The 25,040-nt window shown below is 40.4% G+C and overlaps 1 protein-coding gene and 1 long non-coding RNA gene across 3 annotated transcripts; one reads left to right on the forward strand and one right to left on the reverse strand.

The window, feature by feature from the left end:
- Positions 1–2,005: 2,005 nt before the first annotated feature.
- On the reverse strand, positions 2,006–4,511 carry LOC138411207 (uncharacterized). Its single transcript, XR_011243865.1, has 2 exons — positions 3,173–4,511; positions 2,006–2,472 (listed from the first exon to the last, which is right to left on the reverse strand). It is a non-coding gene; the product is annotated as an uncharacterized lncRNA (long non-coding RNA).
- Positions 4,512–4,609: 98 nt separating this feature from the next.
- Positions 4,610–24,896, forward strand: LOC109624856 (adaptor related protein complex 2 subunit alpha 2). Of its 2 annotated transcripts, XM_069529970.1 has the most exons (23): positions 4,610–4,850; positions 7,076–7,144; positions 8,918–9,060; positions 9,238–9,431; positions 10,847–10,976; positions 11,501–11,602; positions 11,711–11,819; positions 12,640–12,790; positions 13,078–13,246; positions 13,795–13,932; positions 14,018–14,200; positions 14,756–14,853; positions 15,131–15,362; positions 15,493–15,657; positions 15,955–16,044; positions 16,433–16,566; positions 17,437–17,519; positions 17,938–18,026; positions 18,298–18,422; positions 18,503–18,619; positions 19,427–19,496; positions 20,933–21,067; positions 21,416–24,896. In XM_069529970.1, exons 1-23 carry the CDS (start codon positions 4,784–4,786, stop codon positions 21,491–21,493), a joined length of 2,871 nt encoding a protein of 956 aa, XP_069386071.1. In that variant the 5' UTR covers positions 4,610–4,783; the 3' UTR covers positions 21,494–24,896. The 2 variants fall into 2 exon arrangements, with proteins under 2 accessions (XP_069386071.1, XP_069386117.1); XM_069530016.1 differs by lacking the exon at positions 15,955–16,044.
- Positions 24,897–25,040: the final 144 nt, after the last annotated feature.

Here is a 25,040-nt window from a genome sequence, read left to right on the forward strand (position 1 = left end):
CATGGATACAAGACGAGCTGAGCTAATGTCTCTTTATATACAGTCTACTGTGGCTAACGTAGCACTGAGACTACATCCAGCTGCTCTGGGTAACAACGCCGCGGGACACGCAGTCTGACATAAATGCACCAGATTCACCACACACCAAGGTTACTATAGTTTTTTGGTTTTTTTTTAAATAGTTTTTCCAGGTATTAAGAGAAAGTGACTTGTAGAAGCTGAAAAAGAATGAAACAATGTGTGACACCCCATATGGTTTATCAAGTCCTTTAATTTCCTTCTTTAACCATCACCTGCAGGACAGGCAGGAATCCAGGGAGAAAACGAAACGACAACGAAGCTGAATTTATCTGCAATTCAGTTTAGTTTTAGTTCGTTTTGCATTGTTCATTGTAGTTTTTATTTTGTTTTTGGTTTTTTGTTATTGTCGTTTTTATTTTTATTTCAGTTAACTAATTTTTCCATTGCTAGTTTTAGTTAACTATAATAACCCTGCCACATACTCATGCAATCAGTTTTAATTTTTAACATTCAAGGGATAGTTCACAGAAAACTGAAAATTCACTCATAATCTTCTCTACGCCGAAGTGTGTGAGTTTCAGGAGTAAACAGCTTTGCAGCCAAATCCAATACAATCTAAGTGAATGGTGACCACGTCTTCACATGTGTAAAAAACAACTGAAAAAACATAATAGGCCTCCATACTGCTCCTGTTGTGTCATCCAAGTGCTCATAAGCCCCGACATTCAGATTTGACTGGAAACTCTATCAGTTACAACATGTTTTCAGCCTAAATATGATCCATGTGCGAACAGAGAATATCAGAGGACATTAAGGCTAAATTGAATGCTGGGCTAACAGATATTTGGATGACACCACAAGAGCAGTATGGAGGCATGTTTTGTTTTCTTCTGTTGTTTTCTATGTTTAAAGAAGTGCCACCATTTACTTCAATTGTATTGGATTCTACTGCAATGCTGTTTACCCCTGAAACTCCAAAAGTGTTTGGTGGACTCAAACACTTCACCCACCCCTCCATCGGCAATGTGGTGAGTATAATGAGTGAATTTGAATTTTTCTGTGAATTATCCCTTTAACCATCCCAACTAAATGCCTAACCCTAACCTAAACCTAATTCTAAACCTTACACTAAAACCAAGTCTTAAGCCTCAAACAGCCAATGATTGTATTGAACCAAAATTGGCCCTTATAACTATGGCTAGACATGTGCATGCACACACACACGCACACACACTCAAACGGAATCTGGTCTTGGTTCAACTATCAGAGTGAAACTGTGATGTTCTATCTCTGAGTGAATGCTGCAGCTCTACTCACACACTGATAATTTGCCAAAAATCACAAATTGGTTATTCATATATTATTAATTAATATGGTTATGCAAAATAGATTACGTTCATGTTATTACCAGACATATTTTCATGAATGTGGACAGATGGTTTGATAGACTATTTACAGATGGTAAGAGTATGAAATATTTATTATGTTGTCTGGTTCGAAATAAATGTCCAAGGGATGGCGCAATTTCGCTAGTGTAGAGATCATCAGCATCACTGTGATAATGAAGATTAAACCAAGTGACCAGTTAAGGACATTGAGAATAGGTTCAAGCTGCCTCCCCAGCAGACTGCAGCATAAAAGATAGCAGCAGCACCCACCAACTGATAGAACATGAGCAGAACATAGCATAGAACTGGAATTGCTTGTCCAGTTACCTAGGTACAGTTGGACAACTTCCCCTGATTTATTTTAGCTGTTTCCCTGTGAGGTTTCCTTCCAAATTAACTAAAAAAATCACAAATTCCTCCTTTCCTCTTTAAAGTAGCCCCTTCTCAGGAGATAGTCCACTTTTAATCTCAGAATAAATGTAATATATCAAGATAGTAATCTAATACCATTACAATGTTGTATATTCCAGCAGCAGTTTTGTTTCTGTGTCAGTTTCGTTTAGTGTCTCTGTATAATGAAAACAACTGGATTCAGATGCTGTGATATCTTCTTTATTCTGTGCACTGTGGGTACATGCTCTGTTCTGTAGGTATGGCACACCATCTGGTGTCTCCAGCCTCAAACAGCCCTAGAGAGGTTAAGATCCAACTTTTCATCCAATACTTAGGTAAACTCTTCTGGTGACAGGAAAATGTATAAAGAAAATGACATCCCTTTTGCAGTTTGCAAGAATGTGATGCTTCATTCTTTTGCTTAAGAACAGCAATTAAAAAAGCCAGTGTGAATATGCAACTGCTGAGTATGTACAATATTCTATTATTACAGTCAGTGGAGAAGAAGTCTCTAGAGGAGAGGAGCAGGTACAGATATAATATTTATTAGCCATCTCTATTTTCTGAGACGGCTCAGGTCCTTCAGCATAGACAGGACGATGCTGCGGATGTTCTATGAGTCTGTTGTGTCCAGTGCCATCATGTTTGCTGTTGTCTGCTGGGGCAGCAGCTTGAAGAAGAAGGACAATGACAAACTGTAAATTACAAAGATTAATAATGTATACTGTGTATACTTTAACGTTAACCTACACTCATGCGCAAATGTAAATCTATACATACGCGGTCTTTATTTCTACATATGTATATCTTTTATTACTTTTAGCCTTACTTGATTTTTATATTACTATGTTTATACCTGCTTTTGCTCTTTCTCCTCTTTCTCAGGGGCTCTGTAACATTTGAATTTCCCTACAGGGATCAATAAAAGTACTTCTGATTCTGATTCTGATTTAATACCCCAGCCAGAGACATTGTCTTTATGTAATCAGCATTTTCAGACACCATAATTTATGTACTTTGTGTCACTTCTTACATATTGCAGATAAGTGGATTTGACTGTGTGGAGCTCCCTATTTAACATTATGACTGCAGTTGTTAAAAAATATCAAGTCTCTCTCTGACTGCTTGTCTCTACTGACTGGCCTTTGTGATATTTTGATTATTTGTTAAGAGTAATTGCCTATTCCTTACCTCTCACTGTTTAACAGGGAGGTCACAGGTCACTGGGGTTTGTGCATTGAATAGTGCTGTAGTTAGCTTTTCAGAGATATTGCTTAACAGAACAATACAAGTCATTGTCAGATCTTCATCACTTCATTTCCATATTCTCCTCATCGGAGAGTCACAGGGAGTAATGAGTGGCAGCTCACCTGGCCATGGGTCCATACTCCATGATCTCCACGTCACAGATGTCAGCTCAATCACCAGCTTTGATATCATATCACTCCATGTGTCAGATGGTGGTACTGTAATCACCTCATTAATTAATTAAGCTGTGACTATATTCTATTACATCAGTTAATTACTGCATTACTTGTAAACATTTTTACAAACAACCCTCCATCATATCTGAGGTGCACAATGCTGACTTGATTTGTAAAGACAAACACATCATCACATAATTTATTCTTGGCTGCTCTTCAGTCCTATGCACCTTGACATAGATGGTTGTGCAACTTGTTCCTCCTCTCATGCAGAGATGCAATTAAAGAATTAAAGTCGACTGATTGGTTCCTGGCAGAAAGCCTGATAATAATAATATGTTTAAATATATAAACCTTTTTTAAATAGCACTGTTCAAACAATACAAAATACAAAAAAACATTGAAAATCAAAGACAAATACAATTATATATCAACATGGGTGAACTAAAAACAATTAAGTAATTTTTAAGAATTTTTAAAAACAGACAGTCATTTTTCAAGTCTTAGTTCAGATAAACTTTTCCAGAGGGATGGGCCCTGTCACCTTTGTTCTTCAGTCTTGACTAAAGAATATTTAACATGGGCCTTATCAGAAGATCTCAGGCTATGGTGAGTGGCTGATCTCAGGCTGGTGACCTGATTCAGAAGCTCAACCAAGTAGCTTTGTGCCAAACTATGTAGTGCCTTTGGTTGACCAAAGTGCTTTGCAAAGTAAAAGGTACAACCAGTAAACAGCAATACATAACATATCAAAATACTAAGATAAGATAAGATAAAATAAATCAAAATCTGTTGGGATAAAAAGAAGGCCAAAGAGAAGAGATGTGTCTTTAACACACAGGAGAGATATGATCCTGCTTATGGGATGTGGTTAAGAGTCTGGCAGATGAGTTTTAAGACCCTGAAGCGTGACCATGGCGTACCTGTACTATGACCTGTGCCCATCCATTGCACTTATACTCAAATATCCCAGGATGGAATAGGTGCCACCTCTTGCCATGTGTTTATGCCCGGAGCAAACCAATGTTCAGTGCTGAGCTTTTCTATACTGTCAAACCCTCCACTGCTGGAAAATCAAGTAAAATCAATACAGATTTTTTAAAAACATAGAGAGAAACAAGAAACCAGAGTTCATCCTGACATATTTTTAAATGTTCAGAGACAAAGGAAGTGATATTATAAGCACTGAAGTAGCATGACATTTCCAGATTTGCCTTCAGCTATAAAATCATTGCGGCTGCTGATTGTTATATCTGCAAACCAAACTAACATTACACCCAGAAAGGAATCCCAGTCGCTGTGTAGGGCGCAGCTCCACATGAACGGGACGCGGCCCTGCTCGGTTGTAGGCGTCACTCTGTGTGAATAGAACGAACGCAGCCGCAGCGTGTCTGGCTCCTGTCTCCGTCATATCTCGGGGGTCCCTGCGCCGCGGCTCTCCCTCCTCCTCCTCCTCCTCCACCACCTCCTCCTCCGGGCTGTGGCAAAACAACTGCGGAACAAGTGACTTCGTATGGTCCGACTGTTTTCCTCACAGGGGAAAGTAACAAGGAGAACATGCCTGCCGTCTCTAAAGGGGACGGGATGCGTGGCCTGGCCGTGTTCATCTCTGACATCAGGAACTGTGAGTTTGTTGATCCCACTCATAAGCCTCTTGGCTCGGCTAGTGACAAGTTAGCTCGCCGCCCCAACGTCAAGGCGGCGCTGGTAAACCCGGCATGTTGTTTCCAGAACATGTCGAGGAGTGTGTTGGTTTCCCCTCCTCGCATTTCGCACTGCTTTGCAAACCGAACCGGGTCCGAACAGCACGAGACAGCCGCTCAGCTAGTTAGCACACACTAACGTTAGTTAGTTAGCTGTTAGCATCAAGCAGCTAACGAAGGGCGTGGACCGCAGACTGAGATAACGACTAACTGGCGTTTGTGTTCGTCCGCAGCCTTTCGGCTCCGCGCAGCCACGTTACAGCTTCATGTTGTGTCCCACCAGCGAAGTGTGGGCTCCGCGCTGACCCCCATCTCCCGCTTGTTTGTTGAGTCTTAGTGCGGGAGGTTTGAGGGAACGTCTGGAGGACACATTATCAACACCAAGTGTCCCGCAGAGACCTGCACCTGAGAAGATCTATACACATGAACACACAGATCACACGTGTTTAAATGTATTGATCTGTGTTGGTCAACATGTGGCCTGTCATTCCCCTCTTCTCCGTCAGCTTGTATGTTCCTTACATGTGTACATACAAGTGATCTGATAAACGTACTGCCTCGATCAGTCATTTTAAATTCACTGACAATAATAATAAAATAATTTGACATACACTAACTAAAGGGAATTTGACTTACACATAGCTCAATTATGATTTAGTAATTACTTGTTGTAATAGCTAATACCATTAATTGCATAATTATTATGTAAATGTTTTATGAGATTATGAGAAAACTGACTATTTGCACGTATGACCCATTTATCATATAATGCACATGTTTGAAAAGTGTTCATAACTTGATATAACAGACAATACACAGAGAAGACTCAGTCTGGTTAAGACTGCTTTTATTACTAATGCTGTCTGAGGTGGCCGTTGGGCTGGGTGATTCAACAATATCATTTTAATCAATAGCAATATAACAAAAGTCCAACATCCTTCTGATGCTTATGAATCATGCAAGCACAGTGAGGAGGTAGAGCACATAATTGATCCATGTCAGATTTATTTTTTTTCAAATGGACGAAGGGACTTGAACAGCTCCACCAATTCTGCTTACAGCTTTCATTTGGGGTATTTCGCCATCTCTTCAGGCTCTCAATACATTGACTAAGTTTACAAATTCTGTTTAGTTTACCCAGTCTGAGTTTACACATCTGACTGATGACACTGTTAAGCTGCTTTCAGACATGACTTTAACTCCACAGACTGCAGTTTCCGCAGACTTTCTGTGCCTGGCCTCCTAGTTTAATGTCCGTTGAAATCAAAGAGAAGTGGATGTGTGAACAAGCATCATGTAAATCTTTTCACTGTCACTTGTTGTCAACAGTGGTGGAGAAAGTACTTCAACATTTTACTTAAATAAAACTACGATTCACGTGACTAAAAAATATAAGAGTTTTCTACTTGAATAAAATACCTTCCTAGTGTAACATATTTCCAACTTCAAAGTCTACTACATTATTGTCCACCGTGTATTTGGTTTATTAGTCTAGACTGTCATATTAATAAGGAATGCTGCAGATTATGCTACGGAAAACAATTGCATTGAAATATTGATTCGTGGCTGAGTCTTGGCAGTGGCCTTTAAGAATTAATCTTTGGTGAGGGTTAGAATTAGAGTTACCCTAACCCCCCTTTATTCACCAGTGATGCTGCTGCTGCTGCTGCTGCTGCTACTACAGATTTGCTTTTCTCCTGTGGATTAGATCAGTGAACCAATTGCCCTTTGTTTCAGAGATAAACAAAGTGAACATGTAACACGACAAAATGTATTTGAGTAGAAAGTACAGATATTTGCTGATGTATGTAGTTGAGTAAAAATATAGCACATCCCTCCATTTGTTGTTAATCCAATAGAGCAAGTGTTGGTTGTGTTTAAACGATAGAATTGCAGCTTTAGTATGTATCCAACAAATCTGCAGCAATGTGATGCTGTTGTGTCAACACATAAAACCTGTTAAATCCTGCTGGGAAGATTTGAGGCTGTTCTTGGGGAAGTGATCTGCGATGATGTCCCTAGGTCCAGTGTGTAAGATTTAAGTAAAAAGGATCTTTTTGCAGAAATGTAATAAAAAATAATTTTTGATGTATTCACTACGGTGTAATAATCTAAATTGTTCGAATTGTTGTTTTCTTTACCCTAGGTAAAAGTAAGGAGGCTGAGATAAAGAGGATAAACAAAGAACTGGCCAATATCCGCTCCAAATTTAAAGGTAGGTGAACAATTCTCAGAAATCAGGCTCAACTTACAGAATTTGGCACAAAGGGCCATGAGTTGTTGTTCTCATTCTATCCAAAGTCTGATTCATAGCACCTGATTGAAATAAAATCCTTGGCCCTCCATGAAACAAGTTCCTCTGACTCTGTTTACTGCTGCTGATTCACTAACTCATATGTGACCCTGTCTTGACTTTGACCCTTTTCAGTTTATTCAGCTTTGTTTAAATGACTGTTGCCACGACTGCACTGTCCACAAGTCCACACATCTCTTTGTGAACATATCTGTTTGAACATCCTGTTGGTGTTGTTTCTCCTGCCACCTGTCCCATGCTGCCTATAATTAGTTTGCTCTAGAATGAAGCTGGCTCCACTGCTTATAGTGCCCAGCGTTCTGGCCTCTGTTGTTTCTACCATATTCCCTATGTGCTCTCCTTCTTCTTTATTATGCCAGAGAAGTTTTTCATTTACGATGATTAGGTTTTCAATGTGCTTGTCTTTTAAAATCTTAAAAAAATGTCACACCCACATACATCTCTCATGTGACATCTGAAAAGAGTGGTACATTGTCAGAAGTCATTATAAATGCTTAGAAGCTACCAACGCAACATTTCTGTGGACATCAGGACACAACAGTGAAATAAATAAATAAATAGAAAACTCTAATGCTAAGGAAATAGAAGGCAAAATCACAACCATGGCCAAGTCTCTCCAGGATTTAGCCTATATGGGATCCCATGATTTAGCACAAATGTGACCAATTACTGCAGTATTTGTCACATCAGTTTTCCAGCAAATACAAAATCCATACTCTCTTTTCTAGTCAAAGTCAAAACACAGTAGAAAGGAAGCTTTATTCTCTGTAAACATCCTTTAAATATTTAACGAACTGCACAGTCAACTAATGTCCACTACATTAGTTTACTGTGCAGTTTGGTGAACTTTGTTTCGCAGCTGCTTGTCCTCTTTCCCTGCGTTTTGTTTCTGTGCTGCAGGATATAACGTTTTGATAACAGACTCTTGTCTGGAAATAACCCCACTGCAAATCTGTGATGTTTCTGCACCATTGCTCTCAGCTCTAGTACAGTGTGTTAGCAAAGTCAACCCCTTTTGAACCCGACGCTGTCTACCTCCTCTGCTGCCATACAGTGTGGTTGGTTCTTCAGCTGACAGTGCTGTTAGCAACATGAAAGATGCTGTGTGTTATGTTAGGATCTCATTAACTATGGCCATACTGCACAGCTTCTTTATATTTCTTTGACTCAGAGAAATTAAAATGTGAGTGTTAACCGGTAAAATAAAACTCACAGAGGCTGTCACAGAATCCAGGCGTGGTGCAGCTGCCTTGGCAGCGCATGGTGGGGGTGGCCATGAATAATATATTTCTTTATAGTTCTAGGCAGAATCCATTTAAGGAAAAACATGTGTAAGAATCTTGATAATGTAATAAAATCAATCATAAAAAAATAAATCTTGACAAATTAAAACAAAGACATTGCCCCAACTGTATTCTAAATTATTTCATTTCACCCATAGATTATAAGACAAAACCTATCAACCCCCACCAACCTCCTTCCTCCCCTCCCCGTCACTCATCTGACTGAATGTATTCTTTACTGCCTATTGTATCCAGGGAAATGACCGACCTCTGCATTGTAAGTTCATGTAGACGTTCATCTCCATCTCTGTGTGTGGTTGTGTGTGTGTGTGTGTGTGTGGTTGTGTGTGTGTGTGTGGTTGTGTGTGTATATTTGTGCATGTGTGGATAGGAGACAAGGCTCTAGATGGCTACAGTAAGAAAAAGTACGTCTGCAAGTTGCTTTTCATCTTTCTCCTGGGCCATGATATTGACTTCGGACACATGGAGGCCGTCAACCTCCTCAGCTCCAACAAGTACACAGAGAAACAAATAGTAAGTGTCTCCTTAAGTTCATGCAGTGTCGATAGATGAGAGCTCATCAATCACTAATCACACAAATATGTTTGATTGAAATCCCCATCAGAGTAGTGCTAAAAGGTGTGTATGTAACTTTTACAAACATAGTAGAATTTCACTAAAGAGTGTTTTTCAAAATACTTCTCCCTTCAGGGTTACCTGTTCATCTCAGTGCTGGTGAACTCTAACAGCGACCTGATCAGTCTCATCAACAATGGCATTAAGAATGACCTGGCCAGCCGCAACCCAACCTTCATGAACCTGGCTCTGCACTGCATCGCTAATGTGGGCAGCAGAGAAATGGCGGAGGCTTTCGCTTCGGAAATTCCCAAGATCTTGGTGGCCGGGTTTGTACATAATCATTAATGCATCTATAGAAAGTCAATGTGACTCTAAAGCCATTTGCAGCCATTTAACTGCAAGTAAAATCTGGAGAATTAACTACAGAGATTATTGTAGTTTTCCTTTCACACATTCACAACGCAGTGGGACGTTTTCTGCACAGGCGAGAGGTGGTGCAGCAGGCAGAGGCTTGAAGTAATGATTAAGTCTGTTGCGGAAATCACGTGATTTTCTTTTCAACAGACAGACACCGGTGTCGGCCGTTGTCTCAATCGTCTTCATCTGTGTCTCCTATGACACAGCTTTTTCACCAGGAGATTGTTTTCATTTTTAAATGTTTGTGTCTGTTGGGTGTTAGAAGCATCATCACCGTCAACACCATATGCACGCACGGAGCCTACATACGGGGCCACGCCGTTGCGTGTAGGTGTGTGTGCTTCGCTCTGCAATCACACTGCTGAAACGTTAGTGGCCGCGGAGCCGAAACACTAGTGGCCGTAGACTTTCTATACTACTGCACTTATTAACAAATTTTCTAGCGTCTCTGTTAACTTCAGAACAATGGCAAATGTTATCATATTGGAGCTGATAGATGTTGAAGAGCAATTACTTTTTCTTAAAGAACTGAAACGATGAAAAGAAAGACGTCAGAGAAGATGGTTTCTACAACCATTAAACCGAGCGAGGGGAAGCAGGAGAAACGGAAAAGCTGTCTGCTGAAAAATGCGATGCTACCAAGTGGACCAATCACATGTTCAATGTTTATTAGCGGTTTAATTTCAGTCACCTTGGAAACATTTGCTGAGCATCTGGCAAAATTTGAATTGTTCTGTATACATTTTGGGGATTTGTGTCAGTAAATGAAATCAGTTATTTTCTTCAGGCTATAATCCTTAGGATTTGAATTTCGTCTGACCCTATTTCTGTTTACTATTTAGAGTTTTTTCTGCAATAGCTGGTCATTGCATTTAAAGCCTGTAATGTGTGTCTTATGCAGTAAATTTCCATGCAGGTGGTGCAGTCAGCCATTCCTGCCATTTTTAAGATTCACAGAGGGATGTACAGGAAACGAAGCTCGCACATTCAGCACTTCAGCGTGCCTCCCTGTCTATTACAGGATGAGGTTGGGCCGTGTGGTCTGTGCTCCACATTTTCTCAGGCTGTGCTGTAAACAGACATTAATGCTGCTAATCTTCTGTTGCATATCTGATGGAGCAGCCATCCCAAGTGGTTGATGCATGTAAAGTCTTGTAAACTCTGGGGCCTGTACTGTTATAATGTACTTCATAAAAAAACACAAATCAAGCATGACTGAAATCCTAAGGATTATAGTGTGAAACTGGCAGTGTCAATTTCAGTTGTATATAATGTTTAGATTGATCAGTGAATAATCAAGTTGTATTGTGCTTGCTCCTATCAGGGACACCATGGACAGTGTGAAGCAGAGTGCAGCACTGTGTCTGCTACGACTCAATAGGACGTCTCCTGACCTGGTGCCAATGGGTGAATGGACGGCCCGAGTGGTGCATCTGCTTAATGATCAGCACCTGGTGAGATCCTACCCATGTCCCAGTTTCACTCCACACACTGGTTCTAAGAACATTTCGAGTATGTAGTGTAAAACTGAAGTACACTCAAAGAAGGGGGCAGGCCAACCAAATACTGTTGACGAACACTGTTCTTGCACAATGCATTGCACAAAGGAAATTAACTTACTCACTATTGAAAAAAAAAAACTGGGTGGTGGGGAAATGGTTTCAAAAAGTATTGAGAAACTTCTTGGGAAAAACTGTTTCTTTGTTAAGTGCAATTTGATTCAGTTTAATTCTAGTTCAACATTTACTTGATTATAATAATTAGTATATTGTGTATAGTATCAGTATATAGATTAGGTACACTGTTAAAACCCTCTGATATCTTCAGGCCAGGTCACTTTCTCTGCACCTAAAACACAGTTGCCCAGAGGATAAAACACTGTGTGTGTGTGTGTGTGTGTGTGTGTGTGTGTGTGTGTGTGTGTGTGTGTGTGTGTGTGTGTGTGTGTGTGTGTGTGTGTGTGTGTGTTTTTTTTCAGGGAGTGGTTACAGCAGCCACCAGCCTTATTACCACTCTGGCTCAGAAGAGTCCTGATGACTTCAAAACATCCATCTCACTTTCTGTGGCCAGACTCAGCAGGGTGTGTGTCTTTCTCTAGCTTCACACAATGTCTCCTTATCTCTCTGAGGTCAGAGATTAAATCTGACTTGACATCTACTGACATGTTCCATTCTTCTTTCATGTCTAGATAGTGACATCTGCATCCATCGACCTGCAGGACTATACATACTACTTTGTTGCAGCACCATGGCTGTCTGTCAAATTGCTGCGTCTTCTTCAGTGCTACCCTCCCCCTGGTATGATAAAGTACATTAATGTGTGTCTGTAAATGGTAAATGGTTTGTATTTATACGAGCTTTTCTAGCCTTGATGACCACTCAAAGCTCTTTACAGTACAGTTTGCCATTCACCCATTCACACACATTCATACAGTGCATCTATTAGCAGCAGTTTTTTTTTCTATGAGGGGCAATTCGAGGTTCAGCATCTTGTCCAAGGACACTTCAGCATGCAGATGGGGAAGACTGGGATCAAACTGCAGACCTTCCTATAGGCCAGAGAAACCATGAAACTGCGTGGAAACTTACTCTTCTACCATAAAAGGGGAAATAGTGAAATGTACCACTGCTAAATGGAGAAAACGTTTGCACATCTTCTACTATCAAAATTTAAGTTGTTTCTTTAATTTTGCAGACATTTTATTTTTTCCAACACAAAATAACTTCTAGTTGCATTGAATAATAATAATGATGATATGGTCCGCACATGATCATTTCTTTCTTCTACTGCCAGAACTAGAATCTTTGCACTCATTTTTAATAAAGTGTGAAGTTTCAAGATGCTGTTTCAACACCAGCTGGCATCTGAGTAGAAAAAGTAAAATATATAGAAAATTATTTTTGACATGATATCATCTGATTGTTTTGGATAAAGAGTTGGAAAAACAATGACAGTGTTCACAAACCAGCAATATGGACTGCCTGCTCAAGGCTGGAATGTCTTGTGACATATGTTGTTTTTCAATACTAATTCAAAAATGTATGATGAAAGCATTATACTGAGAGTTTTTTCTGGAATACTTGGTGAGTGTTAAGGCTGAAGGCTCTGTTGTTGCAGAGGATGCAGCGCTGCGAAGTCGTCTCACCGAGTGTCTGGAGACCATCCTCAATAAAGCCCAGGAGCCCCCCAAGTCCAAGAAGGTCCAGCACTCCAACGCAAAGAACGCTGTTCTGTTTGAAGCCATCTCCCTCATCATCCACCATGACAGGTGGTTCACAATCCCAATGACTAACTTTCCTCACTGAATTCTGAATATCGGATTCACAGAGATGTGTTGTGGAAAAGGAAAATGTGCTTGAGAAGTTTACCTCCAGGTGTAGCATGCCAGAAGCTGACGTAAAAAAAACAACAAGAACAGAACAAACTATGTTGTACCTCAGGTCGAAGCTGCTGTAGCTGTCACTAGTTCACACTCCTGTTTTGTGTGACTCTTGTGTGTTTTAGAATTTTAAAATATTGGATGCTACAGTTCTGATTATGTGTCTCGTCCCTCAGTGAGCCCACGCTGTTGGTACGAGCCTGTAACCAGTTAGGTCAGTTCCTGCAACACAGGGAAACCAACCTCCGTTACTTGGCCTTGGAGAGTATGTGCACACTGGCCAGCTCAGAGTTTTCTCACGAGGCGGTAAAGACGCATATAGAAACTGTGATCAATGCTCTAAAGGTGAGTCAATCAGTTGTGTAATGTTAAGCTTTTGCATGTTAATGTGGAAAAAATGTGCAATAACTCTTCAGAAGCTCTTCAGTGTCCTCTTATGATCTTTGTGTCATTTAGGAGGAGAATAAGTTGATTTACGTAAAGTTGCACATTGTCACCTCAGGTTTTCTCTCAATGTGTTACCCAAAAAATTTTTGAAAAAGATTTGATAAAACTGTGCAAAATACAAGCTGTAATTTATTTAATTATCATGTTTATTCCAAGTCAAGGCTTGAGTGCAAAGTAATTTATTTAAACCTGACCTCCAGATTATATTTAGTTTGTCATATCTTTCACCACTTTAGATGATTCACATTATTGCAAATCATGTCTGTCTGTCTTCCAAATATTCCCATGATGGTGCTGAAAGAGCTAATATTGACATACAAATTGGACATTACCTCTTTATAGTTTACAGTTACATCTTTATTGATTTTAAAGAAATAGTCGTGATGTGGCGGCAAGTCTCCCATCGGTCATTTCACATCTTCTGTTAATGTGTGTCGTCAATACAGACAGAGCGAGATGTGAGCGTCCGTCAGCGGGCTGTGGATCTGCTCTACGCCATGTGTGACCGCAGCAATGCCAAGCAGATTGTGGCTGAGATGTTGAGCTACCTGGAGACGGCCGACTACTCAATCAGAGAGGAGATAGTGGGTCATCAGCATAATTCTGACCGTCATTATATTCCTACCGGTGCCTCTCTCGCTCTCAGCCTCTCGCTTCTCTCTCCCTCAGGTGCTTAAAGTGGCAATCCTTGCAGAGAAGTATGCTGTGGACTACACCTGGTATGTGGATACCATCCTCAACCTCATCCGCATCGCCGGCGACTATGTCAGTGAAGAAGTGTGGTATCGGGTTATTCAGATTGTCATAAACCGAGATGATGTCCAAGGCTATGCTGCAAAGACTGTTTTTGAGGTGAGTGTCACTGATGAAAAATAACATCTACATGTTGGCTGATGAGTGGTTGAGATATAGCCACCTGACCTTAAACTGCTTTCAGATATGGGCTGATTTTCCTGAAATTTTCTGGAGGGGCTGTATGTGAGAACACAGATGTCTGACTTGGTTGCTCCAGACATTTTCCTGAACATTTCCCTCCAGCTAGTTGGTAAAAAAGTATGGGAAATGTCACAGTGAGCCCGCAAGCTAAAATATAGCAGGAAAACCTCCCAAAAATGTCCAGCGAGTGAGCTTACGAAGAACTGGCTGGTGTTGTAAACAAAAACACTACTTTCTGTGGCAGTATTTATACAACTTGCCCTGCCTCCTGAATGCTTTTCCCCAGGTTCCACCCCTTGCCTGAACGTTCTGAAAATGTTCCTGTTGTTGTGAACATGTCTGACCCGCACAATACTATGCTGCGTTTATATATGTGAAAGGCAAATTTTCAGCTTTATAGTAGACAGCAGTTTATTTTTTCTTCCACGTTGATCCTAACCCAATGCTGTCATGCCTCGTGAACTCTTGTAGGCACTACAGGCCCCCGCCTGCCACGAGAACCTGGTTAAGGTGGGGGGTTACATCCTGGGGGAGTTTGGTAACCTCATTGCTGGTGACTCACGCTCCAGGTAAAATAACATCATCAACATAGTGGAATTCTATGTTCAGAAAGTCCTACCATTTTCCAGCTGATGTTAATATGCTTAGCTCGTCTCTTTCTTTGAAGGTTTGGTTGGTTTTGAATACAACTTTTTGTAGCGTTGGTGAACCAAACCTTAATACACCATGTCAAAAACCTAACATGGTGTATTGACTTTTGCAATGTGATTTGAATCTAGTCCAGAGCTGACATCATGGGGTTTTACTGTTAATATGTTGTCTTCTTCTGTGTCGTCTGTTTTTCAGCCCTCTGATCCAGTTCAACCTTCTTCACTCCAAGTTTCATCTCTGCTCTGTGCCAACTCGTGCACTGCTGCTGTCGGCTTACATCAAGTTCATTAACCTGTTTCCTGAAATAAAGGCCACGATCCAAGACGTCCTGCGGTCAGACAGCCAGCTCCGAAACGCTGACGTGGAACTTCAGCAGAGAGCCGTCGAGTACTTGAGGCTCAGCTGCATTGCCAGCACTGACATATTGGTTTGTGAATAATTATGCAGGGAGTGGACAGAATATTTATAACACTTCCTCCGTTACTGTTAACTTCTACTGGCCTCACTTACCTGACTTTCTTCCTCTCTTTCTCTTTTTCCTCTCTGTCTCTTCATAGGCCACAGTCTTAGAAGAAATGCCTCCTTTCCCAGAGAGGGAGTCGTCAATCCTTGCCAAGCTAAAGAGGAAGAAGGGCCCGGGCAATCTGCCCGATATCGACGACGCCCGGCGGAATGTCAATGGCAACACTGAGCACAGCGAGAAAACTGAAGCCACTAACAAGGTGACTCCACAGTAGCTATGAAATGTGGTCAGGACAATATTTTTCATGTGAGCCACACACTGAAAATATCACCTCAACAAGTGAAGAAATATCACCACAGGTTTTTCTATGTTCTACTGCGCTATTTATCCTGGCATCTCATAAACATTATAACTGTCATATTCTGCATATTGTTGTATATTGCTTCTTACTATTTTATAGCCTTTACCTTTCTTTTCTTTTCTTTTTAACATTTACTTGATCTTCACCTCCCCTTGTCCTGTCTCCTTTCCTCTGCTCTTTCTTTTCCTCCATCAGTCTTCTATTTCACTGTTGGCAGACCTTCTACCTACCAACAGACCCCGTCCTGCCTCTTCTAGCCCCGTCATTCTCTCTGCTGGGATCATGGTATATTGACAGTTAGAAACAACACATAGCATAGTGAATGACATGTATATTTATTAGCACTGTGAGTGACCCGCTGCTCTTGTCTCGTGTATTTTTAAATTATCTGGTTTGATTCTTTGGAAATGTATCTGTTTGATGCACCATTAGTGCTTTATTATACCAAGTGATTCTGATGTCACTGTATAGAAATAAACCAGACCTGAAGCGTTTATAGGTCATACAGTGTGGCGTTCTTTAGTCAGTAGCCCGTCCAAGACCCTAACAGTGTGTTACAATGTTCAATCACGTAATAGCTGTAGTTATTTTATATTCAAGCATATTACTTAGTTGTGCTCAGTATGCAGATGCTGTGTGTAAAAGATTATCATTGCTGATGTTTCTCTCCCAGGATTCCACTCACTCCTTCACAGACCTGCTGAATCTGAACTCCACCCCTTCAGCAGGAGCCAATCTGCTGATTGATGTCTTCTCTGACAGCTCTACCCTCGAGTCCACAGACGCGTGCGAGGAAAACTTTACCAGGTGAGACCATACTGTGATATAGTTGATGAAATTTGCTGACAAATGGAAGTTCCAGCTGTTTGTAAATAGTCACACATACAGTAATTCTCATTCAATAAAGTAATAAAGAGGCACTCTACAGATTCAACTGTTGGGCTCCATGTCTGAGTGATTAAATGCTTTTCATGTAGAGGAAGAACAAAGTCTATCAATGTGTTGAGCAAAACTCTTGACTGTGTAGTCCCACTCAATGAACTGAAACTCAACTGAACGGTTGATATTTCCCATGATCCCCAGCTTTTTGAACCAGAAGAGCTGCTTCTGTAACAAATACACCAAATTCTGTGTAGAATTCTTCATATTTTAAGTTTCCTCGCTGAATAATGGAGCGAAACAATGGTTTATAATAACTTCTAAGTTGTTTTTACCTGGTCTACAGTTCAGCATTAGTCTTTAACTTGTTGTGCCTGATTCTGGCAATTGAAGCTGCAATTATCAATCACTTCCGCTCTCCTCACAGGAGATTGTACCTGTTCATCAAAGTTACCTAGAGCAAGAACAGACGTTCTGGGTAGAGTGAGAGTAATACAGCTATTTAAAGTTTAAAAAAAAGATCAGAATCAAGCAGCAGAGGTATCCTTACTTTTAATTTCTTATATGGTTCAAACTCCAGAATCTAGTTTTTCCCATAATGTAAAAAGATGGTGTCTTTTCTTAGACCCTACCCTCTTAGTACTATCTAACAACACTACTTTAAAAACTCCAAGGTAGCTTGTAACACAGTCTTAATATATTCTGTATCAGTATACTCATGCATCTGGTCTGAACAGCCTCCTGCCTTTTTTCCAACTCTGTGTTGTAAATGTGTAATTGTGTTCTTGTAAATTCCAGGTTTGTGTGTAAGAACAACGGTGTTATCTACGAGAACCAGCTTTTGCAGATTGGACTCAAGTCTGAGTACAGACAGAACCTGGGTAAGAAGCTTGGTATCACAATGTGTTTATGATAGGTCAGAATGGTGCGTCTTTTACTGCCGGGAAATCACATCAGACATTAGTTTGAATGGAATTTTAACCTCGAAAGCCTCTTTTACACATCCTTCCCAAGGTAGCAATGTTGTGCATTCATTCTGTAAAACCATTGTCTGTAAAAAAACAGGGAACTTAGGGGGCTGACATGGCTGCAAAAAATGCTGACTCTGTTATACACATCCTGTCTAACAGGGCAATGATATGTCAGCTGCTTTGGTTCAGTGTAAACAAGCAAAGGCGGGAATCTGCATGAAATTGCAGACACTTTTGTCAGACTATATCATTTTACATGTAGTGGATACTGGTCAGATGTGACTTGTTCAACAGGATGAACTCAATGATTGTTCCTCTTGTCCTCCAGGTCGCTTGCACATGTTTTATGGCAACAAGACGTCCACCCAGTTCCTCAGCTTCTCCTCATCAGTGTCAAGTCCCGACACACTCATGACTCATATCCTTTCTACTGCTCGGTTTGTGACACTAACTGATCACTGGAGTTTACTTAATGCAGCTAAATCAACAATCTCTACTCCTTCTCAGTCAATTTGGTATTTTTCACTTTAGTACTGAAGGTGACTCAAATTGTCAAATAAAATAACTACTCAGCTCGGCTTCCAACACAGCAAAAAGGGCCTTGTAAATAGGTATCAACTATTCAGTAGTGATGCAGTCAGGCTTGTGTTGTTTAGTTATTCGTAGAATCCTTGACTCCTCGTCTCCACAGCTGAATGTCCAGGCGAAGACAGTAGACCCCGTAGTAGAAGGTGGGGCTCAGGTCCAGCAGATCCTCAACATTGAGTGTGTGTCAGATTTCACGGATGCACCAATACTCAACATCCAGTTCAGGTTGGTCTTCTGAATCCATCCTATGATGTTTCTGGTATCCAGTGTAATATCTGCTGATTCCTGACTCTGCGTGTGAACAGGTACGGTGGAACTCTCCAGAACATTGCAGTGAAACTCCCTGTGATGCTGAACAAGTTTTTCCAGCCCACAGAGATGATGTCCCAAGACTTCTTCCAACGCTGGAAACAGCTTGGAGCGTAAGACTCACTCCATGTTATCAGTGCTATGCTGCTTTTTCCGGTCAGCAGTAGGGGATGTTCCTCCCTGTATTTCATGTCTCTGTCAGAAGAAACACGAACAGTTGAACAACATCAGTTCAACTTTTTTTATGGTCTCATTAATAGTTGATTAATTGAAAAAAAAGAAAATCAGCAGATTAATCAGGAAGTAAAATTGTTTTATTTGCATCACTTGTTGAAATAGGAGGTTATTCAAGCTCTCCAAATCTCTTATTGTAGCAGGCCTTTTATTTTGAGCTGGCATCACATTTGCCACTTTCCTCTGAGACATCTGCTGTAACAAATTCCAAATAAGTCGGTACTCGATCAAAGATCATTTTTCTTCTTCTTAAAAAGTCTAAAATTTGTATGAATATATGACATAATTATAAATATGAAATCATTCTAGAGCAGTGCCTGTTCTCCACATGGCTGTTTGGAATGGACTGTTTGGTTGGCATGTGTTAATGCTGGTTGCATCTTTCTTGTTGATTCTGATGTTATAGTCAGTGTTCTTCATAAAATGAAACTGAATTTGCTTTATTACCTTTCACATTTGTAGTTTATATGTAAGTTTGAATAATTAGTGTGACTGGTGGAGTTTTTTTACTTATATTGCATGTATTAACTAGGTCTTGCATACCTTTAGAAAGTGTGAAACAGAATGAGGTCATGTATATATCAGGTTTTGTTGTTGATGGTTTTCTACAGTGACATGATGTTCTGTTATTTTCCTCCTTGTGAAAATCAGTATTTATCCTCCCTCCCTTCTCTCTGTGTCCTCAGGCCTCAGCAAGAGGTTCAGAAAATCTTCAAAGCCAAACACCCGATGGACACAGACGTTACCAAGGCCAAGGTACCCAAAAACTCCAACCTTTTAAAGAGAAACTGCTCAGCTGCTGACATGAACCAGCTCATTGTGACATGCTCCTGTGTGAGCTGTGATTATACACACATCATCACAGCATACAGGAAATCTACCTGAATGGTCTCTCATTCTCACTTCTACTGATTTTAAAAGTGATCCATTTTGTGTATTGACTGTTCATTTATTTCATTTATTTATGTCTGATTCAAAACATAAAGACCATTCTCCAAACATTTCCAGCATGAAGTGACATTCCACAATGTTTGAGTCCAAAACTACTTTTCTGAAAAAAAAAAATTCTTAAAGGTTCAGTGTGTAGTATTTAGTGATATCTAGTGTCGAAGTTACATGTTGCAGTTGAACACCCCTCACCTCACCCTCTCCTTCCAAACATGAAAAAGAACCTGTGGTAAACTTCAGTTGTCATAAAAACTCAAAAGATGTTTAGTTTGTTCAGTCTGCACTAATGTCTCCTCCATGTACATATAAAGTATTTGAACATAAAGGGTCTTTTCTGGGGTAAAGAAAACTACAATTCATATAATTTAGATGAAACGAACTAGTGAAAACATCATGAGGATTATTCTACATTAAATTTCTACCCATAGATCTCTTTCACCTAAATCTTACACACTGGACCTTTAATGAAACTCACAAATAAGCTGTTTTCAGACATGAACTGAAGTCTGGACATTTACTTGAATTAATCAGAGGGAATGTCAAGAGTTTCTGCCAATCCCCAAGTAAAAATGTTCATAAAATGTCTGAGTCAGAATACTGCAGGAAAAAGAATCCACAGCCAGCTATCAGTTATGTCAATGATGACACAGAAAATGAAATGAACACAAATATCTTGGGTTGAAAAAGAGACGCAAAACCAGCACAAGACGCAGAAGAAGATATCTTGGATAACTTGGAAAGATAAAGAGATTAGACGATACGAGCAGACGCCTGTGTCGTTGTGCTGTAAACTAAAACATGTGGTTTCCACAACGGAATTTATATGTTATTTCCTGCCTCCTGCCCCTCTACCCAGTCGTCACTCCTCACACGAACACTAGATATTTTCCAGTTGTTCTGAACGTGTCTTACCAACACAATCTGCCACTGCGTTTTTCATATGTGAAAGGCAAAATGACACCCAACATTGAACATTATCTGGAGTTCATGTCTGAAAACAGCTATAGTCTCATGTGTCTGATAAGTTCCCATATGAGGAAAAAGAGTATTGAGAATGAATGCAGATCATTTTATTAAGATAACCACCTGTACCAATAAGATCAGTCTGTGATCCTCCCTGTTCTGGACGACGGTGAACAGAATTTAAAAAAACCTATCTAGACTCAAGGTCCACGTCGTTCAGACTTCAGCCCTGTGTGGAAAACATTTTGTTTTAAATTTCTCTTTTGTATATTCTCATGCAGATCTTAGGTTTCGGCGTGGCTCTGCTGGAGCAGGTGGATCCCAATCCTGAAAACTTTGTCGGAGCTGGAGTCATTCACACTAAGAACACTCAGGTGGGCTGCCTGCTCAGACTGGAGCCCAACGCACAAGCAGAGGTAAAAAAACAAACACACACACACGTCTCTCTATAGTTGTGAGGACACTCATTGACGTAATGCATTCACTAGCCCCTTACCATAACCTTAACCATCACAAGTAAATGCCTAACCCTACCCTAACTCTAAACTTAACCCTAAAACCAAGTCTTAACCCTCAAACACCCCTTTGAATTTGTGAGGAGCAGTCAAAATGTCCTCACGTCAAAATGTCCTCACAAAGAACCAAACGTGTGTCCCTCATAACTGTAGACAGACATGCGCACACACACTCATCTTATTTCATACTCATGTCTGCATTGAACCACCATCACACTGCCTGAGAAACTGTGTGTATTTTCTGTGCAGATGTACCGTCTGACCCTCCGGACCAGCAGGGACTCAGTGTCTCAGAGACTGTGTGACCTCCTCTCTGAACAGTTTTAGACTCAACACGGCTCCAGCATTTTTTTACACCTTTACTCTCCTTTGATTGGAACTGATGTATTGTACTGTGTACATTCTCTTTTTTATTCTAGTTATTTTTCACACATATCTTTACTAATGTGTCACTGGTTTCAACCTGATCTATGTGTTGCACACACACTGTGAACACCTCTGAATGATCGTATGCTCTGCAGCGTTGAACAGTTTAGTTTTCGGACACGGTCACACGTACGCAAATGCTGGTAAGTTGAGCTCCATGCGAAGCCACGCTGGAGATCTGCTTCACCACAGGAAGTGAATGTTTCATTCGCCCCCTTGCTCGCACTGGTTGGAAGTGAACAGGAGGCGATGGTTCACCACTGTTACATCTGCGTATGTGTGTCCATGCCCTTAGTGTGTTTTTGCTGCTGGGTTACTGCCTTTCTTATTCAGACATTTTGAAGTCGCTGAGGAGACGTGAATGAGACTGAGTCCGTTGAAAATCTCAGTAGAAGAAGAATTTACCAATGATCTCAACAACGAATTCAGTGTTTCTGTGAGACATTTATTCTTGTAGTGTAAACAATTGTTGCACAGGACTGAAAAGCTTTCCTCGTCTCCTCGCCCACTTGCACTTTTGTAAAAAAAAAAAAGACAATATTTGATCACATTGGTAGATTTAGTTTTACACCAAAGTTATCTCAAGAGGAAGATCAAAGCTTTGAATCAAGCATAAAAGATGAGCTGCATTCAGCACAAATTGTACACATAGAATCCTGACACTCAGATAAAAGGTCAAAATGGAAAAAGAGCCGCAGGTAGCAGATGGATTATCAGCTTCTCACGGTGAAGAAGTCATTTTGTTTCCAGGTTCTCTGCTTCACTTAAGTGCCTCTAAATCCTCTCTGTCAAGAAGAGAAAGAGCCTTCAAACAGACGAGAGTCTAAAGCACCACACTACACTTCTTCACAGAACACTGCCAAACTGGTGATATTACAGTCTCAATAACCAGGTGTATTTTCTCTCTTATAAAATGTACTTATATCATCATACTTTATGCTTTGACTCTGTCCAAAGGTAAAAAGGAAATCCTACCGTCACGTCTAAATCAGGATTTAAAACATCAAGCTGCAGTTTTATACGTTGAAGTCCTAACCCCTCATGAAAAAGACATTTCTATTTTTCACCTGGCTTTTTTTGTACGAACAAACCAGACATGACATGTTTAATTAGAGGTGCAGGTAGCGGAATATTGTTTTTTACCATTGGACTCAGCTAGTATAGCTGCTTTCGCCTGTTTCTAGTCTGTAATGCTGAAGTAATCATCTTCTCACTGTAGCTTCATTTATTTTTTTTCTTAGACAGTGAAAGGAGAGTGAGATCTAACTCTGATCATGTAGTTGGAAAAGATCATGAACCAAAATGTCAAACTATTCCTTCCATGGTTAAACAACACAAATAGAAGTTACTTTATCTGGACCTGAAAAGCTTTACTGCGACTATGGGCCTGTAACGTGTATTCACTCGTGTCTTGTCGGATGGTCCAGTGTCAGTTTGTGTTTCCTGTTCAGCACAAATGTGGAAGGTGGGGGAGCTCAGATGTGTAGCAAGGGGTGAAGTGATTAGTTTGCAAGGATTGGAAAAAAGTGTAACTGTTAGTGACCTCGTGACAATGTTCTTTCTAGTCTGTTTCAGGCATTGTAGCGCTTGTGTTTGGTGTATAAGGTGTTGTGAGACCAACACACAGAGAATTAGCACCTGACTGATGCTCCTCTCAAGTATTAAGTTTGTTTTATTTCCATCCTTCGATTCTTTATTGTGGTTTTCCACCTGCGACTAAACTGTTGTGGCTCAGACTGAGCGCTCTCCTTAGAGTCACTGTTGGCACCAAAGCTCAGACCAGACCACTGCACACGACCTGCCCACCAGCACCAAATGACACGCGGCGTTTCAGTAACACAACGTAGATCCGAGCAGGCTGCCAGAAACACAGCACCTAAATAAATGCTCATCGTATTCACAGTTTGCTACATGTGTAATTATGCTGCTTGTTATAATCTCTGAGGTGATAATTCAATGTTCTGTTTACAGCTTGTTTTCCCCACATGGCACAACAATTCAGCGATTGCATGTTGAAAGCAGTAGAACCCGTGTCTTGTCATATTTTTGTGCAGTAGACTCGTGGGTCAGTGTATTGTACTGAGTAAACTGCACAGACACATGTGCTCAACCAGACCTCTGCTTCATACCAGGGTCCACAGTGGTCACACTAAAAAATTGGTTCTAATGTAAATGGGTGTTGATGTGTAGCATGAGGTTGTGTTAAACTAAGCTGTAGATGTTTGGGCCTAATCAATAACATCAGCATGTATTGGTAGTGGTTTTGATGCTTTATCCACAGACCTCAGTGTTTTGGATCTGTTGCCATTTCAGCTGTGGACCCCAGTGTCTCTCTCTGTGCCTTCTAACAAGGGCTCCTGTGCCTGACAGCAATGTGCTGAAGAAAAGAACAGGCTGGATGTGTTGCTCTTTAATATCCTCATACAAAAGACATTTTTACAAATAAACATATGTTATCATACGACTTACCTTTTTATGGAAATAAACATTAACTACACAATATAATTATATAATGTGGTCAATATGACTCATTTAAAACACTACTTGGAACTCATGAGTACTCAAGTTCAAGCCGTGGAGTGAGTGCTGCCTTCTAGTGAAAGATTCTGTCATGACTACATATAAAGACGTGGCAGCTCCACTCGGTTAACTTTTCTGCTCCCTATCGCCTGAATTCATTGACACAACACAGGAAGTGAGGTGATGTTTTAATCACATTATAATTTACTTTCCATTTAATGTTCAACCCATTGCAATGTTCGTTTTTTATTATTGATTTCTATTTCAATTGTTTCCCCAATGAGCTGTGTGTGAGCTTTAGCATAAATTGAGCTCATACAACTAAATGTAAACAAACACAATATGACATGTCATTTCAAAGAACAGCATATTTCACATGCACGACTTCTTAATGTGTCTCACTGCAGTCAAACCCAGAGAGCAGGAAAAAAGAATCATCGAGGTTTAATGAACATCAACTGTCGGTTTATCCACACCACCTGAAACGTGTTTGTCACAGATGCTACACTTCATCTCTCTCCATTCAGGTATTGAAGGTCCTGAATCTTTTTACTCACCACCAGCTGACACTTCATCATCACCGAGTGCTTAAACATTGTCACTACAGCTTTATTCAGTTCAGCTCACTCTATCAGAGGATCCAGGCAACTTCAGGCAAAACTGAAGATCTTGCTCTGCACCACTTTATTTGACCTCAGCCGTACTGAACAGTTTGTGTTGTTGATGTCATAGATGAAATGTAGCAACAGAAGTTGAATAAACAAAAATACATATTGTTGAAATACAAGACAAGTGTTTGTAATTGTGTTGATATCTCTTCCCCGCCTCCCTGTGCTTTTGACTCGGAGTTTTCATTTGGAGCCTGTATAAGCAGAGACAGTGAAAAGTGATTCTGTGTAAAAAACTAGACTGCATACGTCCACCAAGC

Source organism: Paralichthys olivaceus, chromosome 1 (genome assembly GCF_024713975.1).
Source record: "Paralichthys olivaceus isolate ysfri-2021 chromosome 1, ASM2471397v2, whole genome shotgun sequence".
Lineage (NCBI taxonomy): Eukaryota > Metazoa > Chordata > Actinopteri > Pleuronectiformes > Paralichthyidae > Paralichthys > Paralichthys olivaceus.